We start from the raw sequence: 24598 nt of genomic DNA on the forward strand, positions 1-24598 counted from the left end.
AGGATGATTAACAGAAGCTTAGATTTCAATAGGAAGGAGCCATTGGACCTAATCCAAGAAGATAAAATTTAACAGATTCAGGAACAAAATTTTAAGGAATTAATCTATAATGACAGAATTGGGATAAAGGTGACATATCTGGTAACATGGATTAACAGCAATGAGATGGGAACTATTCAGTCATTTAAATCTAAGTTTTTAAATCGTAAACTGAGCAAAAAACAATCATTCCAAGTAACTATGTAAGAAGACCCTCTAATACCATGCTGAGTTACATTACAAAATTACATAAAATGAAGAGTTCAACCATGTTTTCTCAGAACTTTGCTATACTTTTCCATGTTCAGAGAGACATTTAATAAATCTGTAATTAGAATGTATATGGAAAGGAACATGTATGAATTTATATTAAGTATAACTAGAAAGGGGAAACATAAATTTATATTTTCATGTTTAACTTTTTAATGTAGAGAAAATAACTCTATACTAAATTTTATGATTATAGTTTTGCACTTGACCTTATATCATAATTAATTTCCCATATTGTTAAATGTTCTAAAAAACTTCATCTCTAAAGTAAAAAATGTGATCATTTTTGGATATATAGCTCTCTGATGAATGCTGCTAAGGTATCCTTCAGAGAAGTTACAGTAACTGACATCTCCAATAGCAATATAGAAGGAACAAAAGGAGTTACACATTTTGAATATGGGGAGTGAAAGCCTTCTGCAGCTAGAATAAAGCAGTTGGTGTTGAACTAAGATGATGGCTGACCTAGTGGGTAAATGGTAGAGTTATATAAGAAAACCTATTTTATTTTAGACATACAATGCTAGTTGTTATTATTTTCTAATCACTGCAATTTCATAGACCAAAACATTTCATTGTTTTAAATTGATTTATTGAATTGCTAGTGAAGTCAAATTTTATTTCATATGCATGTTTCCAAGTTATATTCTTGAACACACAGTCTGTATTTTGTCCCATTTTCTTTAATTATAAAGTTGGTCCTTTGTTGGCCTATAAGGGCACTGTATATATTAAGGCTGGATTTTAATTCTTTTCAACATGTTTTTATGGCATGAGTAGGTTTAAAATACTTTAATTGGCTGTATACATATCAACCTTTCCCTTTTCTATTAAGTGACTGGAACAGTTTATTCTTTCACTAAAGTCACTGAATAACTACTTTGGCTATCTGGTGCCAACAACAAAGGCATCAAATTTATTCTATGAAAGAGGTCACAGTCTAGTAGGAAGTAAACAAATAGGCAAAGACTTATATAAGTGCTCAGAGAGCCAGAGAACCACGAGGTCTGCTGGGGTTGGGGCAGTGGTCCAGAGAGGCAGGCTCTGACTGATTTGGGGTGGATGGAGACCGGAGGTACATCCCAGGCAGACGGAAGGGCACTCACACAAAGAACACTGCATTATAGTACTTGAGTAAGCTGGTGACTCCAGGTGTGTGGTAGGAAGAACAGAAATGTAGCAGTCAGGGAGCCTTGGTGTTATGTTGAAGGTGTCAACTTGAGCTGCACATTGAATACAGGTGATCCCTAAGAGCAGAAGAGCTCTGGTCTCACTCCTGTTTAAGAAAGAAGATCACAGCAACTGGTGGAGGGGTTTGAAGTTCCTAAATAGTTCAGGCAAAGAAAATGATACCAGAAGGCAGTGGTGATAGTGATGGGTGGGGAAGACAGGCCTGGAAGAACATTCCAGATGGAGCATGAAGGGAACTGGAGAGTAACTGAAAGAAGGGATGAGGGGAAGAAGGGGTCAAAGAGAAGGCAAACATGGTGGAGCCTTGCTCTAAGGTAGGGAGGAGTGGAATAGGGGCATGGTGGGATTGTGAAGATGATTGGGCCTGGCTAATTATTTGGTGGACCTCCAGGACATCCAACTAGAGAAGCCCAGTAGCAGTAGGATGTAAGTTCTGGTGCAGTCCCCGCTGGAGACAGATTAAAGAAATGCTAGTGTTCATTTAGTTGTTCAAACAGGGACCACAGTTAGATTGCCTGGAAGAGGGACTCTCAGCCATGCTTTTACCAATGTGACCAACCACCCCCATTTGACAAACATACTCTACGTTATAATTTTAAAAAATAATAATTTTTAATTTATCCTATGATTTTACTGTGCTGTTCAATTAGCCTTTTCGAACTGTACATCCCCCTGCCTTTCGTGGCTGTCCCTCTATAAGAGATTGAAGATGGAGAAGAGAAGACTGAGGGTTGTCACTGGGAAATGCCAACATTGAAGGGACAGGTGGAATAACAGAATCTTTTTACATAACTTGCTGAGAATTATCTAAATATTTCACTCCATCAATAGTATTTTCCTCTTAAAAGCATTTGTTAGTCTGGAAGGAATCTGTAATTGATAGCTATTTGGGGGATACATTTGTTCAGGAAGAGAATGAGGGTAGGGAAATGAGAGAGGCCTTCCAAGGGGAGCTTTCCTGGGGGAGCAGCCTGGATTTGGCAGGGACAGGCCAACTCTAGTTAAAAAGCCCTGCTTACTTGCTCACTAGGTGACTTTGGGTATATTGCTCAATCTTTCTGTCTGACTTAGTATGTCTTCATCAGAAGTAAAGACAATACGACCTTCCACATGGAGCTGTCATGTACATTAAATATGGAGTATTAGACCTGAGAAGGCCTTGCCAATCAGCCTGCCTTATTTTTTTTTTTTTTAACATCCTTATCCTCACCAACCCTACACTGCATTAGGCCTTGGCCAGCATTCATGCAGTGAATCTAGTCCTTACTCCCAAACTTAACCCAGATCCTCTGAAAATACATGACCCTTTAGGTGGGCCAAGGCATGTAGGCCAATGTTGTTGACTTTCCAAACTATGAGTCCTTTGGGGTGGGGTGGGTGGAGAGAGGAGGAACATTCCAGGCAGAAGGAGTGGCAGTCACACAAATCACATTGCATTATGGTAGTACTTCACTAAATTTGTAGCACAGGGTGTGTGGTAGAAAGAATAGGGTCAGGTGTATTTAGACTATGGCAAATGGTGGAGGTGGTGGTTATGCATAGAGTGGCCATGCCCTTTGGCCCCAAGGAATGCTCACCAGAAGAAGGAGTACAGCTCTCCAAAGCTTGAGCACCTAGGTGGCTGAGAAAAGCTGATACTGATGTTAAGGAGCCTAGCTCAGTGCCTGTCACCTGTTAGATTTTAACAATGTACATTCTCTTTCCCTTCACTCTTCCCATCCTGCTAGCCTCTTGTTCTAAAATCTTGAAAACCAATGTCAATAAAATGATGTCGTCTCCATTACTAAGATCATTGCTTTATGGTTTAAAACCCTGCACTCAACAGATAAAGTTTGGAGCCTTTATCTATTGCTCCAAACATTTTGAGGCCGGAGGGCAAAAAAATAATCAATGTAAATAATAAATAATTGGGTCTGATGGGGAAGGTGGGGGTCGGTCAGTAAGAAAATCAAATGCTGCCCTTTCCCCATCCTCCTTTCAAAGCCCTTCCTCCTGCTCCTGCTCCAAACTGTTGCTAAGGTGACCTGCCCCAAGGTTCCTCCTACAAGTTGTTAATTGATACTGCCTGGGCTGCTTTTTTGGCCATCCCATGGGCATCTCCTGGCCTCCAATCACTTAGGCAAGATGGCGAAATGAAGGAGCAAGATAAGGAGGAAGAGGGCAGGAGAACAAGAAAATCTAAGATGTATAAAAGGGACAGGACACTCCCACCAGCTATGGCCCCCTTCTTCCTGGGAGAAGTCTGTTTTATTCTTTAAATAAAACTTGCTTTCTACGCTTACCTCTGCATTTCTCTGGTGCTTAATCTTCACCTCTGGGAAACAGAACTCATCGTCACCCGTAACCAGTGGTATCAATATCACACATCACCGTGCGCTCTGGACTCTCCTAACTATTTCTGTCATGGCATTCATCACACTGTGGATAAACAACCTTTATGTCTTTGTTCCCACGGGGCTGTCAGCTCTTTGAGGACAGGGAGACAGACTCTTATTCTCTACTATTTCCCTAGTACCTCTCTATCTCAGAGCCTGACTCACTACACTCCCCTAAAATACTGGTGAAAGAAAGAAATAAATGAGCAAATAAATGGATGAAGAATACATGGATGAAGTCCAATTCCCCATGCTGGGATAAAATAGTAAAGTCCCACTGGTCATTTATGTACACTTTCCCCTGCTGCTTGTTTTGTGGGGAGGAAATTATTGTCTATATAGCTGCTTCATCCACTGTAGGCATCTTTGGGGTCGGAGGAAAAGAGGTTCCATGTGTGCCTCTCTGCTCTTGTTGTCAGCACCTGAACTCCCACACCCTCACACTTGGATTTTCCTGGCACAGAACATCAGCATCTCCAGACCATGACCTAGAGAAAAATCAACAAGAAGAAAAGGTCCCTTTTCCTCTTCTACTCCAAGAGATGTAGTATCTTCCGATCAGACAAGAATGAATCAGAAAGGAAGAATTAGGATTTACTACAGAAACTCTAGAACCTTCCCATCCATGTGTGTCTAAAGAGTCAGTTTTTTTTTTTTTCTGTTTTTAATTGTGTGGAAACGAGCAGGAAAATGTGGCTGCTTAACAAATATTTGTTGAAAGGTAAATCAATACATAAGCATAATCCTGATTTTGTGTTGCTGTTTTCCTTGGAACACTTCTTACAGAAACCAGTTCAGGAAAAAGAGCCCCCATTCTGAAATGAGAAGGATCAGATAAAATAAGAAATCATTTGGACATTCAGTTTCTTGTAAACAGCTCACTTCCTTGTTGCCAATAATAGCAGTGTGAGCATTTCTACCAGGGGGTGTGAGGGGACTGGTCACACCTCCACCACAAGTTAGCCAAGGCTGCCTGGTGTAATTTCTCCTCCACGGTCCAATGCAATTACCTCATGCATCTAATTCAACACTGGGCTGGTAGCAGTAACCATCATTTAAATACCAACTAGAATCCTGCATCCAAAGAATTCATAATTCTAAAGCTAAAACATGAATGCAATAATTTTGCAAGCACAAAACCCTCAATTACCCACTAGAGCAGATACTCACTGTAAGTCCTGCATCTCCTTTTGGTCCTTGTAATCCCTACATAGTGCAAGAAGAGTTAACAGTCAATATAGTTGGAACCAGTCATGAGTATAAAATCACAACTTTTTAAATCGCATCTTGCCTGTTTTCCAGGAGATCCTGGGTCTCCAAGTTCCCCCTTTTCACCTTTCTTTCCCACATCACCCTGTTCTCCATGCTCACCCTTTAAAAATATGATAAAAAAGACAAGTTTAAAGTATAAGCATTAAAGTCAAATAGCAAAAACTCTGCAACTTGGTTTATTTGCAGCTGGTATCTCTTCAAGACCTGGAGCTCTTGTTGATACAAATATATAATATGAAAAAAAAATTGAGAGCAATTTGTTTACACTCCCTCAGCCATAGTTATCCAATTTATAATGAACCAGAGATATGAAGTGGCCATGTGATCAACTCCACAACTTCAGGGAAGGCTATTGCACAATTGTCCAGATTCCTGAGTTATCTGTTGTCTCCTGTATGTGTGTTGTAAGGATTTATCCCTTCATTGGCTGGCTTTTAAGAATGAAGGCAAGATTTTGTAAAATGAGCACATTTATAAGTAGAAAGGGCTATGCACAAGGTTTCAATTCCACATGGGTGTCTGAGAGTGTTAGGAAGAAGTGTGATGCATACGTGAGAGCTCATTTAAAGTCAAAGTTAAGCTATTGAGAGCTTAAGCCACAGCATTTCTCTAATATCCTGAAATACTTACCTTCTGACCTGGGAGGCCTTGGCCCCTGGTGCCCTTTGGCCCTGGAAAACCTTGAGGTCCTTGTTCTCCCTATACAGGATGTAAGAAAGAATGTTTCCATTAATTGTCCAGGATAACTCAGAATATTTGGACTTTGTTGACTTTCTCTGCTGTATAGTATCCCATTAAATAACAGGACTATAATTTATCCATTATCCTATGGATGAACATTAATTTCTAATATTTCTATATTAAAAATAGTGCTTCAATGAATATTTTTACATACCTTTGCACAATTGTACACTTCCCTAGGAGGAAACCTTTACATCAAAACAAATATACAGAATAGTACAAAATAAAATGAACACAAGTAAATACTTTCTGAAGTTGAACTGAAATACTCAGTTCTTCATGAGCCCAGCCCTAACATCTAACAGCAGATTTTCACAACTAGACTCCAAGGTTTTTTTTAATCCTCTGACATGTTGTGTTTCTAAATGGATTGCAAGTGTGGTGTTACACTCTTGCCTCCTCAATTCAACACAAGAGGACTTAAAACAAGTTTCCTACCATGGTCAGACTTCTCAGAACTTATTCCCTGAATGGCATTGCACCTTGGTATCCCTTGGGCCAAGCCCAGTGCTATAATATAGCGGACCCACCAGGAAAGTTTATGCAGTATTGTACAAATCCTGGGCTCAGCTAAGGAGACTCATGCTTGAAGAAGGAGTGCTTTCTTTATTAATTGCTTAGTTGGTTGAAGTGGACAGGTAAAGATTATTGGTCTCTATTCAATTTAGAGTCAAGAGAGAATCCTCTTTTCTCACCAGGGAATCTGGAGGTTTTAAGAGGTGCTGAACCTGGATAGGGACTGATATCGGTTACATATACCCTAAATATTAAGTCAACACTTGGATGTGAAGCTGAAGATTCAAGGAAAGGGAGAAAAATCTGTTCTCTTTTTCAGAGAAGGCACTCCTCCCACAGGTAGGTATCAGGAAGACAAAGAGGCAGGAATGTACAGGAAACAGATCACCCTCACTACACACACTGAAAGCCATGCTTCAGCAGGAATGAATCTGCAGCCTCATCTGGAGGAGGAGGCAGAAGGTCTGTCTACATACAGACTGGAAGGCCAGAGCTTAAAGTGGCCTGAAACACCCCGAGGAGTTGCATGCCTAGAATTCTACTGTGCTTTGCTCTAAGTAAATGTAAAGGAAAAAAAAAAATATGAGAAGGAAGTATTCTCTTAAGGAAGATGTTCCAGTTAAAAACACTTTGATGGAGGTTTGTTTTCTCAGATTTTTATGAGATGAATGAGCTATTTGTGGAAGGTAGCTTTGGCTTGTCAGGGAGTCTCAGACACTGGGATCAGAACTGGGAGAATTGAGATCAGAGATCCAGGAGGGTTTCTGGCCAGGTATGAGGAAATTAAAAGTTCACGGGAGAACACTAAAAAGAAACGAATGGTTGGCTCTGTCCCAACCCCAAAGGACAGCCAGAGAGCGAATCACTGTGGGACCCAGCTGCAGTGGTGACTTATCACTGGGACATCTATATTTAGACAAAGGGAGTCCACCTTTCAACAATTATTCAGAATAATTATTCTTTGACAACATCTCAGATCTCCACAACAGCTAATACAAAAGACGTCCAATAAAAGTTGGTGACTAACTAGCTGCTTTTAAGAAATGACACAATTTCCTAACAAAGTTAAAAGCTATTGTGGCTTCCTCACCACACCCTGAGGGGAAAACCTCAGAGAGCCAGTTATCATGTTTGGATCCTTCTATGTTCAGGAATTTATTTTGGGATACTTCACACATAAACATTTTCTATATAATTGCTAGAACTATAGTCATTCCAGGCACCTGGATTTCCTTATAGTGAAGGCATTTTCCCCCACTTTAAATTACCAGTTTCCCTTCAAAATACTTGAAGGCTTCCTATAACTTTCAGAGTAGATTACCAGGCTAAAAGCCTCTTACCACGTAAGTCCATATCTTAGCTTGGCAGAGGTGGACACTATACAATCAGATTTGTTTTTTTCCCTTTATAAGTCTCAGGAAAAAGATAAACAATGTTTTTAGCGCGAGTCAAAGCAACTGCAGGAAACAACCTTTCAGAAGGTATGATTAAGTGCAAACTTTAAACCTAGCTTCTTAATCACTGTACCACTTTGTTGACTCTTAAATCTGTCCTGTTAACAATGTGATAGTTTTGTTTTCAGATGATTGCTTAATCTCCAGGAAAGAAGTTTTTAAGTGTAATGCACAACTACCTGAATGCTTCAATGATTTTTTTTTTTTTATTACTGATGTCAGGAAACAATAGTGTTTTTTTCTAAATGTTCTATAAGATGCAGTAATTAAAAAAATAAAATTCATAGATAATCAAAGAATGTAAAGGGGACATCTGGCTTCTGCTCAGAATATAGAAAAGTAAAAAGTCAATCCTTCCCTTGTTCTTACAATGACTTACAACCTGTGGAGTCACAGCTTTTTTTGAATCTGTCATAGAGCTGTGGTTTCAGGGAAATCGGCCAACTCCACATATAAGGAAGCACGAATCGTCCACAGAGAGGCAGAACCTGACCACTCAATACCTGGGGGAGAGCCCAGGATTGGTAAGGAGGATTTGACTAAAATTTTTAATAAATTGCTAAAGGCCAATACAGGCTACCAGGAGAGGAGGAGAGCTGGAGGCACAAGGGGAAATGGCACCCATCACAGGCTCTTCTTCTTTGGGGACCTTACCAGTGCTCATAAGAAACCTAGGGCAAGTAAGAGTCTGAAGAAACTCTCTTCTGGTGCAGGCAGAGGGAAGTAGGAATCTCCAGTGTCTTGGCCTGTCTGTGCTGACAATATACCATGGAAATAGGTTGCTTATAAACAACAGCAATCTAATTCTTATAGTTCTGGGGCTGAGAAACCCCAGATCAAGGCATTAAAGGATTCATTGTCTTGTGAGGGCCTGTTTCCTGGTTCATAGATGGTGCTTTTTGCAGTGTCCTCACATGGTGGAAGGGGCAAGGCAAATCTCTTAATTACCTCCCCAAGGCCCCTGAGTGCCTGGTAGCATTTCAACATGGATTTTATGTTCAGACTATACCACCCAGGGCAGGGTACGACACTCCCTGTGAAACAAAAGTCCTAAAACTCTAGGGAAAGGCAGCAAACATTGTTATCTTGAGGGCACAGCGGATGACCCATGCCCACTGGGGGCCGGAAACAGAGTCAATCTGTGGGAATGAATCCTGGCACCGACCTGTAGAGCAGCTACACTGCTTGGGGAGGTTCATAAAGTCAGGCTCAGCCAAGACCGTTAGAGGCCTCTATAGATTTGCTGGAACTCATAGAACCACACACTTAAAAGAGGGTGAAAGTTACTTTAACTAAATCATTTTTTACTAAATAATAATTTTTTAAGGTAAAAAGAATCAATTAAATACTTGGGAAAATGCAAATAATGCCTCTAGATTTGATAGTATTATATCAATAATAATTGCTATTTATCACCCTACTGTGTTATGTAAGAGAATGTGTTTGTAGCAAAAGGACTGCAGTTAGGGTAAAAACGACACTGTAGCTGGAACTTACTCTCAAAAGTTAGAGAAAAAGAATATGAATGTTGGTACACACACATACTTTGATAAAGCAAATGTGGTGATGTTAACTTTTATGGAATCTGGTAAAGGGGATACGGGAATTCTTCGTACTATATAACTTTTCTGTAAGTGTGAATTACTTCAAATAACATTTAAGGTTAAAACAGCATATAAAATGAATGAGTGTAAAGGTAAATGAATGCATTAAATGACTGCACACAGGCATCGGCTATCATCCCGGCAGCAGCTAAAAAATATAAGTATACAAGTGTTTTGTCTACCCAAAGTTTTGGGTACCCACAGGCCAAAAGAATACCAAGGGACCTAAAACAAAGCCCTGGTGTGGGTTTCCTGAGGTGACTCCAGCTCTTTATATACAGGAGGCTTCTATCATCACCAAGAACCTTTGTATTTCCCCAGGATTGAACCGAAGATGGACTTCAGTTCAACCACTTGAACCAGAGATGGCATTGTCCTGCCTGAACACGGCCAGTTCATAAGCCCAGCACTGGTTATCCACCACCACCAGACCGACCTTTGCCTGCCTAGGCATAAGGGCAATGCTAACAGAAAGTAGATACTTAGGCTGCAAGGCAAAAAGGGAGCCTTCAACAGCCATTTTCCCTTCCTGTTTGAGTCACATCTCCCAAGTTTCCTCTGTCATCCCGAAGATGATAATAGAGATATTTATAACACAGCAATACTTATATCTAAAGAGATACATACTTCATTTTTACCAAAGGGTATGAAGGTGCCCATTATTAAGTAAGATAAGAAACAAGTTATTCTAAGATTTCAACACAGGCCTGTTGTCTTGGACTGAAATGTGGAAGGAGAGAGAAAACAGACTCAACTGGAATTTTAACCAAAACCCAGGCTCAATGTAGAGACAACACTTTTATCAACAAACTTTATGACTTTCAATTTTACTGTTAAGCTGTTTTCTTATCATTTTCTATAACTTGCTCAAAGAAAAAAGGTTAAAATCAGTAATTATAAAAAATGTCCAAAGTCCAGTATTTCCGGTTCAAATGGAATTCAAGTTCCTCCTGTCAAGGGCTGCAGTCCTGTCTGAGAAACTGCCACGACCTGGTTATATATTGAAAACAAACAGCACTTCTAGCTAAACAGCTACAGGTTAACCAGGGCACTCTAGGCTGAGAGGGCTAGCTGTAGAAGCACTGGGGGGGGTGGGGGGGCATTTTGCATTTGTAAGGAATATTCTTTGCTAAGATGCAATCATATAACCTATTGAAAGCCCAAACCTATCCCCATTACTTTGTAGTGGCCCTCACATGTACCAAACTTTTTAAAAATTATAATTCTTTCCTCAGCTTCTTCTCTAGTTTGCCTTTCCTCCTTTCTGATGGTGCTGACTGTATTGCTAATAAGGAAAAAAAGGAGTTATACATTTTGAAGATGGGGAGTGAAAGCCTTCTGCAGCTAGAATAGCGCAATCAATGTTGAACTAAGATGCTGGTTGACCTAGTGGGGACATGGAAGAGTTAGAAAGAAAGAACAGTGACCTGTCTGAACAGTCATCTGGTGTTTAATGTGGAATCCAGGAACTACTTTGTATTGAAAGGGATTGCTTTCTCCTTTTTAGTAATAGCCAGTTCACTTGAGAAGAAAAATGGACTTTCTCTGTGGCCTTTCTAGTACATAAAATCATGCAGGTCGATCAGAAGCACTTATCCACAGACTCCTAGAACAACCAAACTTTGGCATTATCTCCTTATCCCAGAAATTCTGATCATAATCATCTCCTGTTGCAACTAGAAACATTTATTGTATCCCTATGTGCAGAGGACTGAGTTTATGTTCCTATTTAATTTTTGTAATAATCCTGGGAACAAACATATAAACGAGAAAAGCTAGGCTTTTGCAATTCTTCCGTAGCACCCTGGATTATATCTGATTTCATAACAATGTTTTCAACAGTAATTCTCTCTCTAAACTGCAAGCTGACAGTCCCTCCAAAACAAAACAAAAGGTCCACTGATTTTTCCTTTTGGAACAGAGTATAGTAGAAGCTGGGCAGTTTCCCCTTCTCTAACCTGATAATCAATAGTTTCTAGTTTGTTTAAATCCTTTTCCTTTGAGGAATTAAACTCTTCTCACTTAATGTCCCATTTTCATACATTAACATTCTCTAATGGGCACTACGACAGGCTAATGCTTGTTCGATACAGCAGCCCATTTGGCTGGGAGTAGACTGAATGAGTGAGTTACACGTTATCAGAGGAGCATTTGCTGGACTGCAGCTCTGATGCATGTGGTACCTGGCCAAAATACAGTCCCAATGGGCTTAACAGAACAAAAACATGGCTTCAATATATTTTATTGTCATTCAAATGGTGATCTAGCTCCATTGTGTCTGGTGAGAGACCAGAAAAGCATTTACTCTTTACAGATTGAAACACTGATATTGAGTCTGTTCGTAGAAACAGTTTAAAACCCTGGTGATTTGTATTTCTTTCTTCAGAGCCTCTGTTGAAACCGGGAAAACAGTCAGCCTCATAACAAGGGTTTTCTAAACAGCTCCCATGGAAACTTCCATGAGCTGGACCAAGATAATGCTGTATCCATTTTCTATGGCTACCATAACGAATTACCAGAAATTTAGTGGTTGATAACACCACCAATCTATTCTCTTATAGTTCCACAAGTCAGAAGTCTGAAACCAGTTCCACTGAGCTAAAGTCAAGGTGTTGACAGGGCCAGGTTCCCCTAGTGACTCTGAAGAAATAATCTGTTTCCTTGATTTTTTTTTTCCATCTTCTAGTACCTGTCCACAGTCTTCCACTTCTCTCCATCTTCCTGTACCCCGTCTGTTCCCACCACCACCTCACCTCTTCTGTAGTCTATTTTCCTCTGCTTTCTTCTTAATTGTAATTATTAGGGCCCACCCATATAATCCAGGATAATCTCCCCACCCCAGAATTCCTTCTGCAGTGTATGGTGATATACACAAATTCCAGGAACGAGGACATAGATATTTGGGAGCCATTATTCGGCCTACCACAATGGCTTTTGTCCCATTCATGCAAAAAAAAGTAAGATCACTGTTGTGTTGCCTGTAATTTAATATACTTCTCTTAGACAAGATTAATATGTATATGTGCAGGTTAATGTCATTTGCACTCCAGGAGTGCTGAGTTTAAACTTAAAATATAGTCATGTGCTGCATATTGTCATTTTGTTCAACAGACCATGTATACAACAGTAGTCTCATAAAATTATAATGGAGCTGAAAAGCTCCCATTACTTATTGCCATCATCATATTCCAATAATGTCACAGCACAATGCATTTTGTACACATTTGTGGTGATGCTGCCCAAAACACACCTACTGTGCTGCCAGTCATCTAAAAGTATAGCAATACAATTCTGTACAGTACATAACTCAATAATGATAATAAATGACTAGGTGCTAATTTGTGTACTTACTATACTATACTTTTTATCATTGTTAGAACATACTCCTACGTGTGTGTGCGTAACATCCTTACTGTAAAACATATGCACAAGGAGGAGCCTCATACATCTCATGTTTACTACATTGCTTGATTGCATCAAGAAGCCATATCAAGTAACTGACCTGTACCATCTAGGTTTATGTAACTATACTCTGTGATATTTGTGCAATGATGAAATTGCCTGGTGACGCATTTCTCAGAACATTTGCCTGTCCTTAAGCAAAGCATGACTGTACCATAATCAGTAGTCCATACTTCCAAGAAGCATACTTCAAATATTGCTATCTATTGTTCCAGAGACATAAAAAAAGCAATTCATCTTTGGTGAAATATGGGGTGTTCAAGATAGGTGGTGGCTAGAAATGTGCAGGTCACTTGCCCCTGCATGAATGGGGCCCAAGAGTCAGGTGAACCCATAAGCCATATACTTTTGGTAGAGCACCACAATTTCAAAACTCCCTTCAGTACAGGTGCTTCATACATTCATTCCATAATGAAGAAACTCTTCACCTGATCTAACTTGATCTGGACCTGGGAATAGGGTTGCATTTTCCTCACAGTGATTATTTATGTAGTGCTTATAAAAATGCTGAAGAAGACATGGAATTGGAACCTTTCAATGTGTTGTGTGGGGGCCCATTTGCTAATAAGGAGTTAAACTTAGAGTAGAATTCTATCTGAAACTTGCTTTAATGAAAACATACCACCTGAGATAGCAGGCTTATCTAGGAAGAAATAGGTTATTGTAAATATTTACAGGCCACTGATACCAAGAGAGTAAAAAATATAAATATCCAAATTAGGTCCCACTCAGCTCATGTAAGTTACAACCAAATTATTCTCACTTTTGTGAGTCAAGTTTTCCACATCATTTTTCTCAAACTTTTAGTCTCTATTTCCATTTTTCTGTTTATAATTACTAGCAGGTGATAAAATGAGTGAACAAGTAACAGATGAACATTTGCAAACAATCTCAGCAAAATCAAGCCCGGTAACTGGGCTGTTTGTTTCATGAACCTGTGTTCACTGTTGATTTTCTATCTGATTGACAAAACTTAGTCCGGTGTTCCAATAATAATTATTCTTAGTTTAAATCCGAAAATTAAATGCATTGATAGGTCACAGTGCAAAGAGTGCCGTGGTTTTGAGGGCTTTACCAGCTGGTCTCAGCTGCATACGTTAACACGTCTTGCCCTCTTGTCTAAATAGCTGTCTATAAAATCTGCCAAATTTTATGAACATCTTACATAGCATTTGAATACACTTGTACTGCCAATGATAAATACAAAGAGACAGGGTTGGTTGAGTGGCAGTTGACTGTGCTAGGGACAAGGACATCTGGAATGCTCCCTTTGCTGGCCATCTGCATAGCACAAGTCTCCCAGTTCTCCCTGTATTTCTAGTAGCCCATGCTCTTAGTTGGGTTTGATGACCTCCACACTTCTCTCTTGGTGCTCCTTGTGTCCTCACAAAGTCTGCCATAGTCCTTCACTTTTACTTTAATATCCTTAACAATCTTGTCCACATCTATGATTTTAGTGGTGATCTCAGAAGGCTAATCTCTAATCCTTTAGTCCCCAATTCCATTTTTGTCTCCAAACTCCATGCCTGACTTCTATGTACTTTCTAGAGCTTCCCACATACTAAACATCTCAGAACCAAATCTGTCAACTACAATAATCTTACTGAGCCATGTTTGCTTTCCTTTACCTCTCAGTCTCTCATGCTAATGATTTTGTGTCCTGACCTCTGTGCTCCCCCAACACCCTCACTCAATCTGTAGGTGAGTCCCAGACCTTGCAACTATTCTAAGAAGGTTTCCCTGATCTGCCCTCACCCCAGTCCAGATGAATGCCCTCATATCAACCTAAACCTCTCTTGTAACATTCATCTCCTAAGATGCTTGGATGTTCACATCATCTCTTTTCTACTTATCATGAACTCCCAAAGTAGAGGCAATGCATTTTATCTTTCTGCCTTTTTATCTAAGGTGCCTATTTTGGACAGCATGTCGTGCTGAGTCAGTGGAAGCAGAGGCTAACCTTCTTTTTAGTAGAAGTTACCTGGAGACCAGGCACCCTAAACTCTTGTCTTAATTAGCCTTGCATACCCCATAGATGTCAAGGTGCTGCTCAGGTTAATTCAAGGCAAATTTCATGATAACTTTGCAGGGATCAATGTGAAAAAGAGATAATAGGAATGTGTGGAAAAGTGCCAGCCGATCATTCATTATGTGGATCAACTGAAGAAGGTTCTTTGGACTTAGACTGTAGAACTGAGTCCAAGCCAATTTACTAATAGCTCCTGTCATATTGGCCTCTGAGATAGTTGAATAAAACAGGTAAGGGGATCTTTACAAGTTAGAAAACCACTGTGGCTCATTTAAGAAGCATTCTGCTGATGGCACATGCCACTAAAGCAGTGCTGCAAGGTGCAAAGACAGCAGGAAATGCTGACCAGGACAGACACAGCCAAGGTCTCAGCAGAAGGAAATGGGGCCTCAGTGCAATATTCAATCCTTGTGCCTGAATTTGCTGAATGAAAGACTTCCATGAAATGTTGTATGCTTTTCAAACTGCTCTTTTTTCCCCAATATGCCAGATAAGAATGGACCCAGAAGCAGTGGAAAGGGCAAAGCCTCCTTCATACTGATTTAATAGTGGAGTAGGCTGAATAATGGCCTCCAAATATAGCTGGGTCCTAGTCCTGGGACCTGTGAATATAATCTTAAATAAAAATAGGGTCATTTTCAGACATGATTTCTTTAAAGATCTTGACACATGGAGATTATCCTGGATTATCTGGGTACATCAGATCAGAGAGAAGAAGAATAAATTTGACAGCAAAGAAGGTAGCCATGTGATAAAAGCAGAGAGAAATCAAAAAGATATAATAATGACTTTAAAGATGGAAGAAGGAAACATGCATGATGAGATACAAGCCATGTGTCTCTAGAAACTGAAAAAGACAAGGAAGTATATTCTTTCCCAGAGCTAACATGTTAATGTTGGCCCACTAAGATTCATTTTGGATTTCGGGGCTCCAGAACTATAAAAGAATAATTTTGAATTGTTACCACTAAATTGCATTTAGTTGCCACTAAATTTATGGAAATGGATACTGTTGTCCCTCCTACTTTTAGCAGATCAAACCATAACAAGAGTGTTCTGCATTAAATTATTGAAAAAATAATTTGGCTCCAAAATATTTTGAGTGCCAAGAAGTGCACACTCTGACATTAAAATGAGGAGGCCATCAGCAGTGTTCAGAGCAGTTTTGGGTTTTACAGGCAAGTGGCTCCAAAGATGGCTCTTCAGGGAGTGGTGTTCTGTAAATTTTCTCTCTTCAGGAGAAAAAGCAATGCTGAAAAATAATATTTCACACTAAGAGGAAGAGAAGGCTATTCAATGTATCAGCTTGCCTTTGCAATATGGCTGGAGATTGTTGGAAGAAGACTATGAATCACTAAATCCAATGGTTCAGAAACATCACACTTATTCTTTTAAACTTGCTCAGGTTTAGACTCACATTGCTTGTGAACTAAGTTGTTGCAATAGTTTTTTTAATCTATGTCTTTCTTCAGCTCACATCCATCCATTCCAGAGATCTTCAAAAGTGAGGAAGCAGGAAATGATACTTCAGAAGACCCTGAGAATCTGAGGGAGGTAGATACTTCTAACTACACAGTCCACCTCCTCTTCCCCATACCTCTGTCAAACAAGGAATCATTGCTGAGTTAATGCACTGAGCATGCAAATGGTGTAGAGAAAGAAAAACGAGAAGAAAGTATATTCCCAAGCTGTAATAGAGTCCAACACTCAGCTGACCAGGTCACTCTGTCCTTAAAACCCTTCCAGATTATATACCCACAAGAAATGAAAACATATGTTCACACAAAAACTGGCACATGAATGTTCAAGATAGCACTATTTATAATAGCCCCAAAGTGGAAATAACCCTAATATACATCAATGGACAAATGGATAAATAAAATGGAGTATATTCATTCAATGGGATATAATTTGGCCTTAGAAAGGAAGTTCTGTCTAGATAGGGCAGAAGGGTGGGAGGGGAAGGGAGGGGCATGGGGTTAAAAATGATTGTGGAATGTGATGGATTTTATTATCCAAAGTATATGTATGAAGACACAAACTGGTGTGAACATACTTTGTATACAACCAGAGATATGAAAAATTGTGGTCTATATGTATAATAAGAATTGTATTGCATTCCGCTGTCATATATAAATTTTTAAAAATTAATTTAAAAAAGAAAGGAAGTTCTGATATATCAGGGATGCATTTTTTTAAATTATGATGTGCAAAAGAAGCTAGACGCAGAAGACCACATATTTTATGATTCCATTTGTATTAAATGTTTAGAATAGGCCAATCTATGGTGCCAGAAAGATTAGTGTTTTCCAGGCCTCAGGGTTAAATGAGAAAGGAATGTGAGTGATTGCCAGGGACATGAGCTTTCTTTTGAGGATGATGAAAATGTCTAAAATTAGGTTGTGGTGATACTTGCACAGTTCTGTGAAAATTCTAAAAAATTATCGAAGTATCTACCTTCAAGGAGTGAACTATATAATATCCGAGCTCTTTTTCTTTTTTATTTATTATTTTTTTTATTATTAGTTGTTCAAAACATTACAAAGCTCTTGACATATCACATTTCATACATTTGATTCAAGCAGATTATGAACTCCCATTTTTACCCCGTATATATATTGCAGATTCACATCCGTTCCACATCCATGTTTTTACATACTGCCATACTAGTGTCTGTTGTATTCTGCTGCCTTTCCTATCCTCTACTACCCCCCTCCCCTCCCCTCCCCTCCCATCTTCTCTCTCTACCCCCTCTACTGTCATTCATTTCTCTCTCTTGTTTTTTTTTCCCCTTTCCCCTCACTTCCTCTTATATGTAATTTTGTATAACAATGAGGGTCTCCTTCCTTTACCATGTAATTTCCCTTCTCTCTCTTTCCTTCCCCCCTCTCGTCCCTGTTTAATGGTGATCTTCTTCTCATGCCGAGAGCTCTTTTTCAACAAACAACCCTTTCTAGGGTTCCTGTCATCAGAGCTGTAAACCCAAACTTTGATGAACATCAGAAATATTTGTAGAACTTGTGAAAATAAGGATCCTACTCTCTGGGTTCCACTTTCAGAGTTACTGGCTTTGGGGGTTCAGGTAGAGCCCAAGAACCGAGTGTCTACCAGGTCCTTAGGTGACACTGGTGGGGGGTGAGAGGCAAAGGCAGCTTGCCTAGAGAACTGCCAGGGGACAAGATCCTGCAGAAGCTCTGCAGCGTGGCATGAAGGCAGGCTCTGCACCATCTGGCTCTGCCTGTGTCCCCAGCCAGCTTCTCTGTAGGCTTCATCTCACCTTAATCCTCATTCACACACATCTATTTCTGGCTCTCTTACTTTTCTGGGTGGGGGCAAGGGAAGTTACCAGGGATTGAACCCAGAGGCACTCAACCACTGAGCCATATCCCCAGTCGTTTTTTGTATTTTATATAGAGACAGGGTCTCACTGAGTTTCTTAGTGTCTTGCTAAGTTGCTGAGCTGGCATTGAACTCATAATCCTCCTGCCTCAGCCTCCTCAGCCACTGGGATTACAGGTGTGCACCACTGCACCTGGCCTCTCTCACACTTTTTGCCCACATATTAGACATAAACTTATCACCATTGTCAATTAAAAAAAAAAAACATATCTGCCTGTGCAGAAATTATGGATGCTTCTAAGTGTTTCTGTTTGAGGCATGAATTATAGGGTACAAGTTCTACATTGCTCTCATAGTTGTATCATCTTCAGAAAGGATCATAGCTACTAGAAGACAGTGCATTCTGTAACCTGTGATTTTCCACCAGGAATTAGTGCAAAAAGGACTATCAACTAATTTTCAGGAAATGTCTTTCAGCAGAGGATTCACAACTTTAGCCCTTTTATAAATCACTTTTTTGGATATACTATGGGGATTAAAGAAGTAATATTTATAAAGTCCTATGAATTCTTTCAATAAGAGAACTTTATGATTAACACTTCCTGTAAGCAAACCTTAACCTCACTCATTTATATGCCCTGTTTTCCTTTCTCATTTCCAACTTAACACAGAAATTATTCCTGACAATGCAGACCAGATTCAGAGAGGCAACTCTTACCCACTCAGGGACGATTTTCTCTTGATTTTCTTCATAAGCTACTTAATGACACATGAATAGTAGGTCTTCCTCTACCATTGCATGTATGGATAGCACATCAAAGGCCAAGAAATAAAACTATGAAAAGATCCATAGAATCAGAGTCTCCTATAAAAGCATACCTTTAAAGTCATTCATTACCAAAGTTAACTCAGTTTTTCTTGCATCATGCTTACTTCAAGGACATATCAAGAAAACCCCCGAGTCAAAGTATAATATAAGAGGCAAGTATATGGATAATGAAACTGTATTCTCAAAATTTTATAACCTAGACTCATACTCAAAGTGAAATAGAAAAATTACATCAAAGAATTAGCAAGCAGCAGCAGAAAAATCTTCAGGTAGGCAGATTTCATTTGCATACAAGAAAGGGAAGTCTACCAATAGCTAAAGGAATAAGCCTTTCAAGACACAAAGAAGTGAAAATGTTAGTATAGTATGAGAAAATATGAGAAGTTATCTCTGGCAGGGGGAGAAAAATATATAGATAAATGACATTACAAGCATTTAGTGTACTATAATATAGCTATTACAAATAAATTCTATGTTGATTAAGAGGGCATCCAAGTTATGTCAACTGGAAGAGGAAGCAAAGAAAGTTGAAAAAACTATGCATAGAATGATTTTTTTTAAAGACACTGTGCTATCTGTATGTATACACAGCTACTCTAGAATATGGAAAACACACCAAACTGCAACAGTGATCGTCTCTATAGAGACAGGAATGAAGGGAAAGGGGAAAATTTTACAACTTTACATCATATGAGGGATGCAGATATAATACAAGGATGCATTATAGCCATATTTTAAACTAACAAAGTTTTGTAAAATAGCTACGAGGTCTTTGGAAAACATACAATAAAAGAAGAATGCTTCTGTTCTCAGGGATGTTCATACTCTGAACAGTCAGGTATTCTTAAAATGTTGTAGAATGGCCAGGTGCAATGGCACATGCCTACAATACCAGCTACTTGGGAGACCCAGGCAGGAGAACTGCCAAGTTCAAGGCCAGCCTGGACAATTAAGCAGAACCCTGTCTCAAAATAAAAAATAAAAAGGGCTGTAGATATAGCTCAGGGGTAAAGCACCCCTAGGTTCAATCCCCAGTACTGCAAGAAAAAAAAATGTTGTAGACTTAAAATGAAATCTTGTGTGGGATGGGAGGGGGCTTAGAGGAAATCTTTTCTGATTTGAAAGATCAAAGACACACCTAGCAATTCCTTTATTTTTGCAATCACAATTTTATCCCTGTTTCCTCAGTTGTTCCCATCAGCATACAACATACTCTAATATCTCCCATCTTTAAATTAAATATCTTCTTTAATCATATACTTTCCTCCCTGAATTACTCTATTTCTTTGTTCCTCTTTTCGGAGTGTTGCCTATGTTCTCCATCTTTGCTTCCTTCCTCACTATTCTCTCCTTTCAAAAACTTCTTTTTAAAATAATTTCAAACTCACAAAAGTATGCAAGGATAATATGAATGTTTTCCCAAGATTACTTTCATCCAGATTAATCAGTTGTTAATATCTCCCACATCTGTTTTACATATTCTCTCTGCATCCTTGAAGATAGGAGGAGGATATGTGTGTACCTATAGCTCTCCTCAAGGTCACCAGTGACTTCCATATTGTCAAAAAATCTAATGATCATGTTTTAATTCTCATCTCATCAGCAGTACCAAAATCAGTGCTCCTTAAAACATCTTTACTTGGCTTCTGGACATCACTTCCGGTTGGTTTTCTTTCCACCCTACTGTCCCAACCTCCCAACCTCCTTTGCTGGATCCTCCTCATCATGCAACCTTCCAGCACTGCAGGATGAGCTGAGCCCTGTCCTAGGATCTCTTCTGTTCTCTAATTTCACTCTCCACATGTTCTCATCTAGTCTCAACACTTCAAATACCATTTATATATTGTTAAGTATAATTTACATTTCTCATCCTGACCTCTTCCCTAAACTGTAGTCTTCTAGCTCTCAAATACCTATGGAATAGCACCACTGATAGGTTTAGCTTTAGAGGAACAAGTCTAAATTTCTACCTCCATTCTTTCTATATTTCTCACCTCAGGAAATGGCAGCTCCAGCCTTCCAGTCATCCAAGTCAAAAATCTTCATGTTCCTTGACTCCTTTGTTTATATTAGACCTCAGATCCAACCTAGAATACAATCGCTGCTCTCACTATTGCCACCCTGGCTAAGCCATCATCATCCCTCACCTGCTTTTCTTTCTTTCTTTCTTTCTTTTTTTTTTTTTTTTTGTGGTGCTAGGGATTGAAGCCAGGGCCTAGTGCACACAAGGCAAGCACTCTACCAACTGAGCTACATCCCCATCCCCTAACCTGCTTTCCATCAATAGCTTTCTATCTCACTTCTTCATCTCTTCACTGTCTACTGTCACATACTACCAGAACCATACTTAACATGATTTATATCAGGTCACTGCTCTGTGTGACACCCTCTAAGAACTTCTCATATCACCCATAGCTCACCGCATTCCAGTCAAGCTGTCACTGATGCTCCCCAACTATGCCAGGCATGGATTCTTACCCAAATCCCTAAGAAATCCCCAGTTTCCTCCTATAATGCCTGAACTTCTACCCCACTTTTAAACATGCAGCATTGAACATCACAGGTCAAGACCATAGAATAAAGGACAAAGATCATTGCTAACAAGGAAGTGTTTTTGACAAAATAAGCAAAAGCAGGAAATAAGAAATTCTTCCAGTGAGCAAGGTGTGGCCCTGAGTCTTTTGATCCTTTAATTCACACTTTAAAATCCACTTTAATAAAACTGGTTACTCTGGGAAATTGTTTATTTTTGCACATTGGCTGACATTATTAGGATTAGTTACAGTTGATGATCTCATCAGCAAAGTACCAAGGTTAAACCTCAGAACATTTTGCTTCCGCTTGTCAAATCTGGTTGCAATGTCATTCACCATATGCAATGAGAAATGGTAGATTATAAATACATGTACTCTGTGACTCAGAAGGAATGGACTCATTTTAGTGTATGGTATATGAATTCAGTCTTACTAGCTCCCAGTCCCACCTCATATATCACTCTTGATCACAAACACCATCCATTACTAAATTAGCATAAGAGACATGCTAAATGCAGACATTTCAGATTTAAAGATAATTGTTTTGTACAAATGTTTAGAGAATCAGACCACATGGACTTGCAGTTTTCATCACAAGTTGAACATCTGAGAACTAACTCTACCAGATATTAGATAAATATTAAGTCAAGATACAAAACAAGGTATAGTTTAAGTATCCTTATAAGGTAAAGGGCCAAGAGTAAGGGCTGTCATAGGGAATGTAAAGATCAGTAGGACTTTGATCTTAGAGGACTGAAAGATTGAGAAAAGTCAGGAATGAGCACTCAGATCATATGTGTCTTGCTAATTCTTAAAGTTGATCGTTATTTGGGCACATGTTAAAAACATTTTTAGACTTGTTTTCTTGATAAATAAATACAGCCTTTTTCAAATTATATAATGCCTTTGGATAAAATATTCACACCCACAGTTACTATGGATGAAGATTTAATTCATTAAGAAACATACTGCAGCCAGGCGTGGTGGTGTGTACCTGTAATCCTAGCGGCTCAGAAGGCTGAGGCAGGAGGATTTTGAATCCAAAACCTATCTCAGCAACTTAGCAAGACACTAAGCAACTCAGTGAGGTCCTGTCTCTAAATAAAATACAAAATAGGGCTGTGGATGTGGCTCAGTGGTCGAGTGCCCCTGAGTTCAATCCCCAGTACCCCTACTCCAAAAAAAAGTATACTGAAAAATGTGAACAGCCAACAGAATACAAACACTTGTAGGACTTTGTCAGGGATGCCAGTAAGGCAAGTGGTATGTGTGTTAAATGTATATCCTAGGTCTGATAATTTCACCTCTAATGTCTTAGCATGTCATAATCATAGATTGAACAAGAAAGAAAAAGGACAGATTTCACCTTTGTTCTTGTCAAAGGTAAAATGAAAATATTTATCTAGGATTAAAGTTTTTATTTTGGGCTACAATCCAGAGTTATGGTTATTATCTTGGGCTACAATCCAGATATCAAATACAGTTTGATATGCTTCAACATCCTTAAGTTCTGTGGGTAGATTTATAATCAGATTTATGGATCTGGCATCAATTCTGTCATAATAGAATGTTTTCCATTGCATGCTTCAGTTTTCAGACACTGGCCACTAGATACACATCGTTTCCAAAGGAGTTAGATTTATGTGAGCTAGATTTTTAAATGCCATTTGTCATTGCCTGGATTCCTGCCATAGCCTCCTTGGTGCAATCCTGGCCCTGTGACAGTCTATTCTCAGCCCAGTAGTCATAGTCATTCTTTCAAAAAGTAAGTCAGACCGTATCACATTGTTGGTCAAAACCCAGCAAACTACTCCCCACTCCTCTCTGTGGGAAAGCAGAGGCTCTCCCAAGTCGCCGTGATACAGGCCCTTCCCCAACCTCACTGCTGTGACCTCCCTGACTTCATCTCCAGCCATGCTGGACTCTCTGCAATTCTTTGAACACGTCAGGCACACTCCTGACACTAGAAAGCCTTTTCAGGAGCTCTTTCTTCTTCCTGGGATGTTCTTTCCCAGAAATCCACAAGAGCCCCTTGCCTCCTCCAGGTCTCCACTCAAATGGGATCTTGTCATAAGGCCATCCATTTAAAGATTCATCACACCCTTCCCTCTTCCTTTTCCTGCTCTTGTCATTGCTACAAAAGTTCTCATCTTCAAGCATACTATATAATCTCCATTTTTATTATACTTATTACCAATGGAACTCAATTCCTATGGAGTCAGGAATCTTTACCTCTTTTGTTTTGATATATCACCCCAAGCATCTAGAACCCAGCCTGTTATATTGCATGAGTTCAAGAAAAATTTATTAAATGAATTGCTTGAAATAAAATTGCATACAATTAGCCAATACTTACTAGTGGAATCAATGTTCCTTTTTGAAGCAGAAAGAACAGATGAATTTACATGTAAACATGTATATTAACTTGTCTTCCTGATATGCAAAATGAAAGCAAATTCTACTTTGAGAAGCACATTAACATTATTTGTCTCATGACCCTAGCAAAGAGTATGTGTGTGTTATTATTTAAGTACATTCATATCAGGAAACAAAGCAAATATGATGGCTTACTTTTAAAAATCACAATAGTAAGGTAATTTAAGAAGCAAAGACAGATCGAGGGCTATGAAAGATTAATTTCTTTCTAAAACTGGCACAATAAACACAATGGAAACTATTAACTCATTAACTACTTCTTTCAAGACCAACAGAAGCCAGTTAGAGAACTTTTAAAAGATTAGTATTCCAATGGATTAAAAATCTATTTTCTGCTTTGAAACCATTTAAAGCCTTAATTGCATACACCAAAAAAAAGTCTTATAATAGCTCATAGTCTATGCCAATGAAAATAAATTATAATGAATGTGTTAGTACTACTCTAAATATCATCTCTACAAATAAGAATTCACAGGAAAATCTGTCCATTCCCAAGGCTTAAACTTC

At 39.1% G+C, this 24598-nt stretch overlaps 1 protein-coding gene across 2 annotated transcripts in view; it reads right to left on the reverse strand.

Annotated features, from left to right (window-relative positions):
* Col28a1 (collagen type XXVIII alpha 1 chain) overlaps positions 1 to 24598 on the reverse strand; it is a 165245-nt gene that overhangs the window by 21316 nt on the left and 119331 nt on the right. For both annotated transcript variants that reach the window (XM_071612512.1, XM_071612515.1), the window contains exons 28-30: positions 5778 to 5846; positions 5167 to 5247; positions 5046 to 5081 (exon numbers count right to left, since the gene is read on the reverse strand). In XM_071612512.1, the coding sequence (XP_071468613.1) occupies positions 5046 to 5081; positions 5167 to 5247; positions 5778 to 5846 (186 nt within the window). The remainder of the gene's footprint in view (positions 1 to 5045; positions 5082 to 5166; positions 5248 to 5777; positions 5847 to 24598) is intronic.

Source organism: Marmota flaviventris, chromosome 1 (genome assembly GCF_047511675.1).
Source record: "Marmota flaviventris isolate mMarFla1 chromosome 1, mMarFla1.hap1, whole genome shotgun sequence".
NCBI lineage: Eukaryota > Metazoa > Chordata > Mammalia > Rodentia > Sciuridae > Marmota > Marmota flaviventris.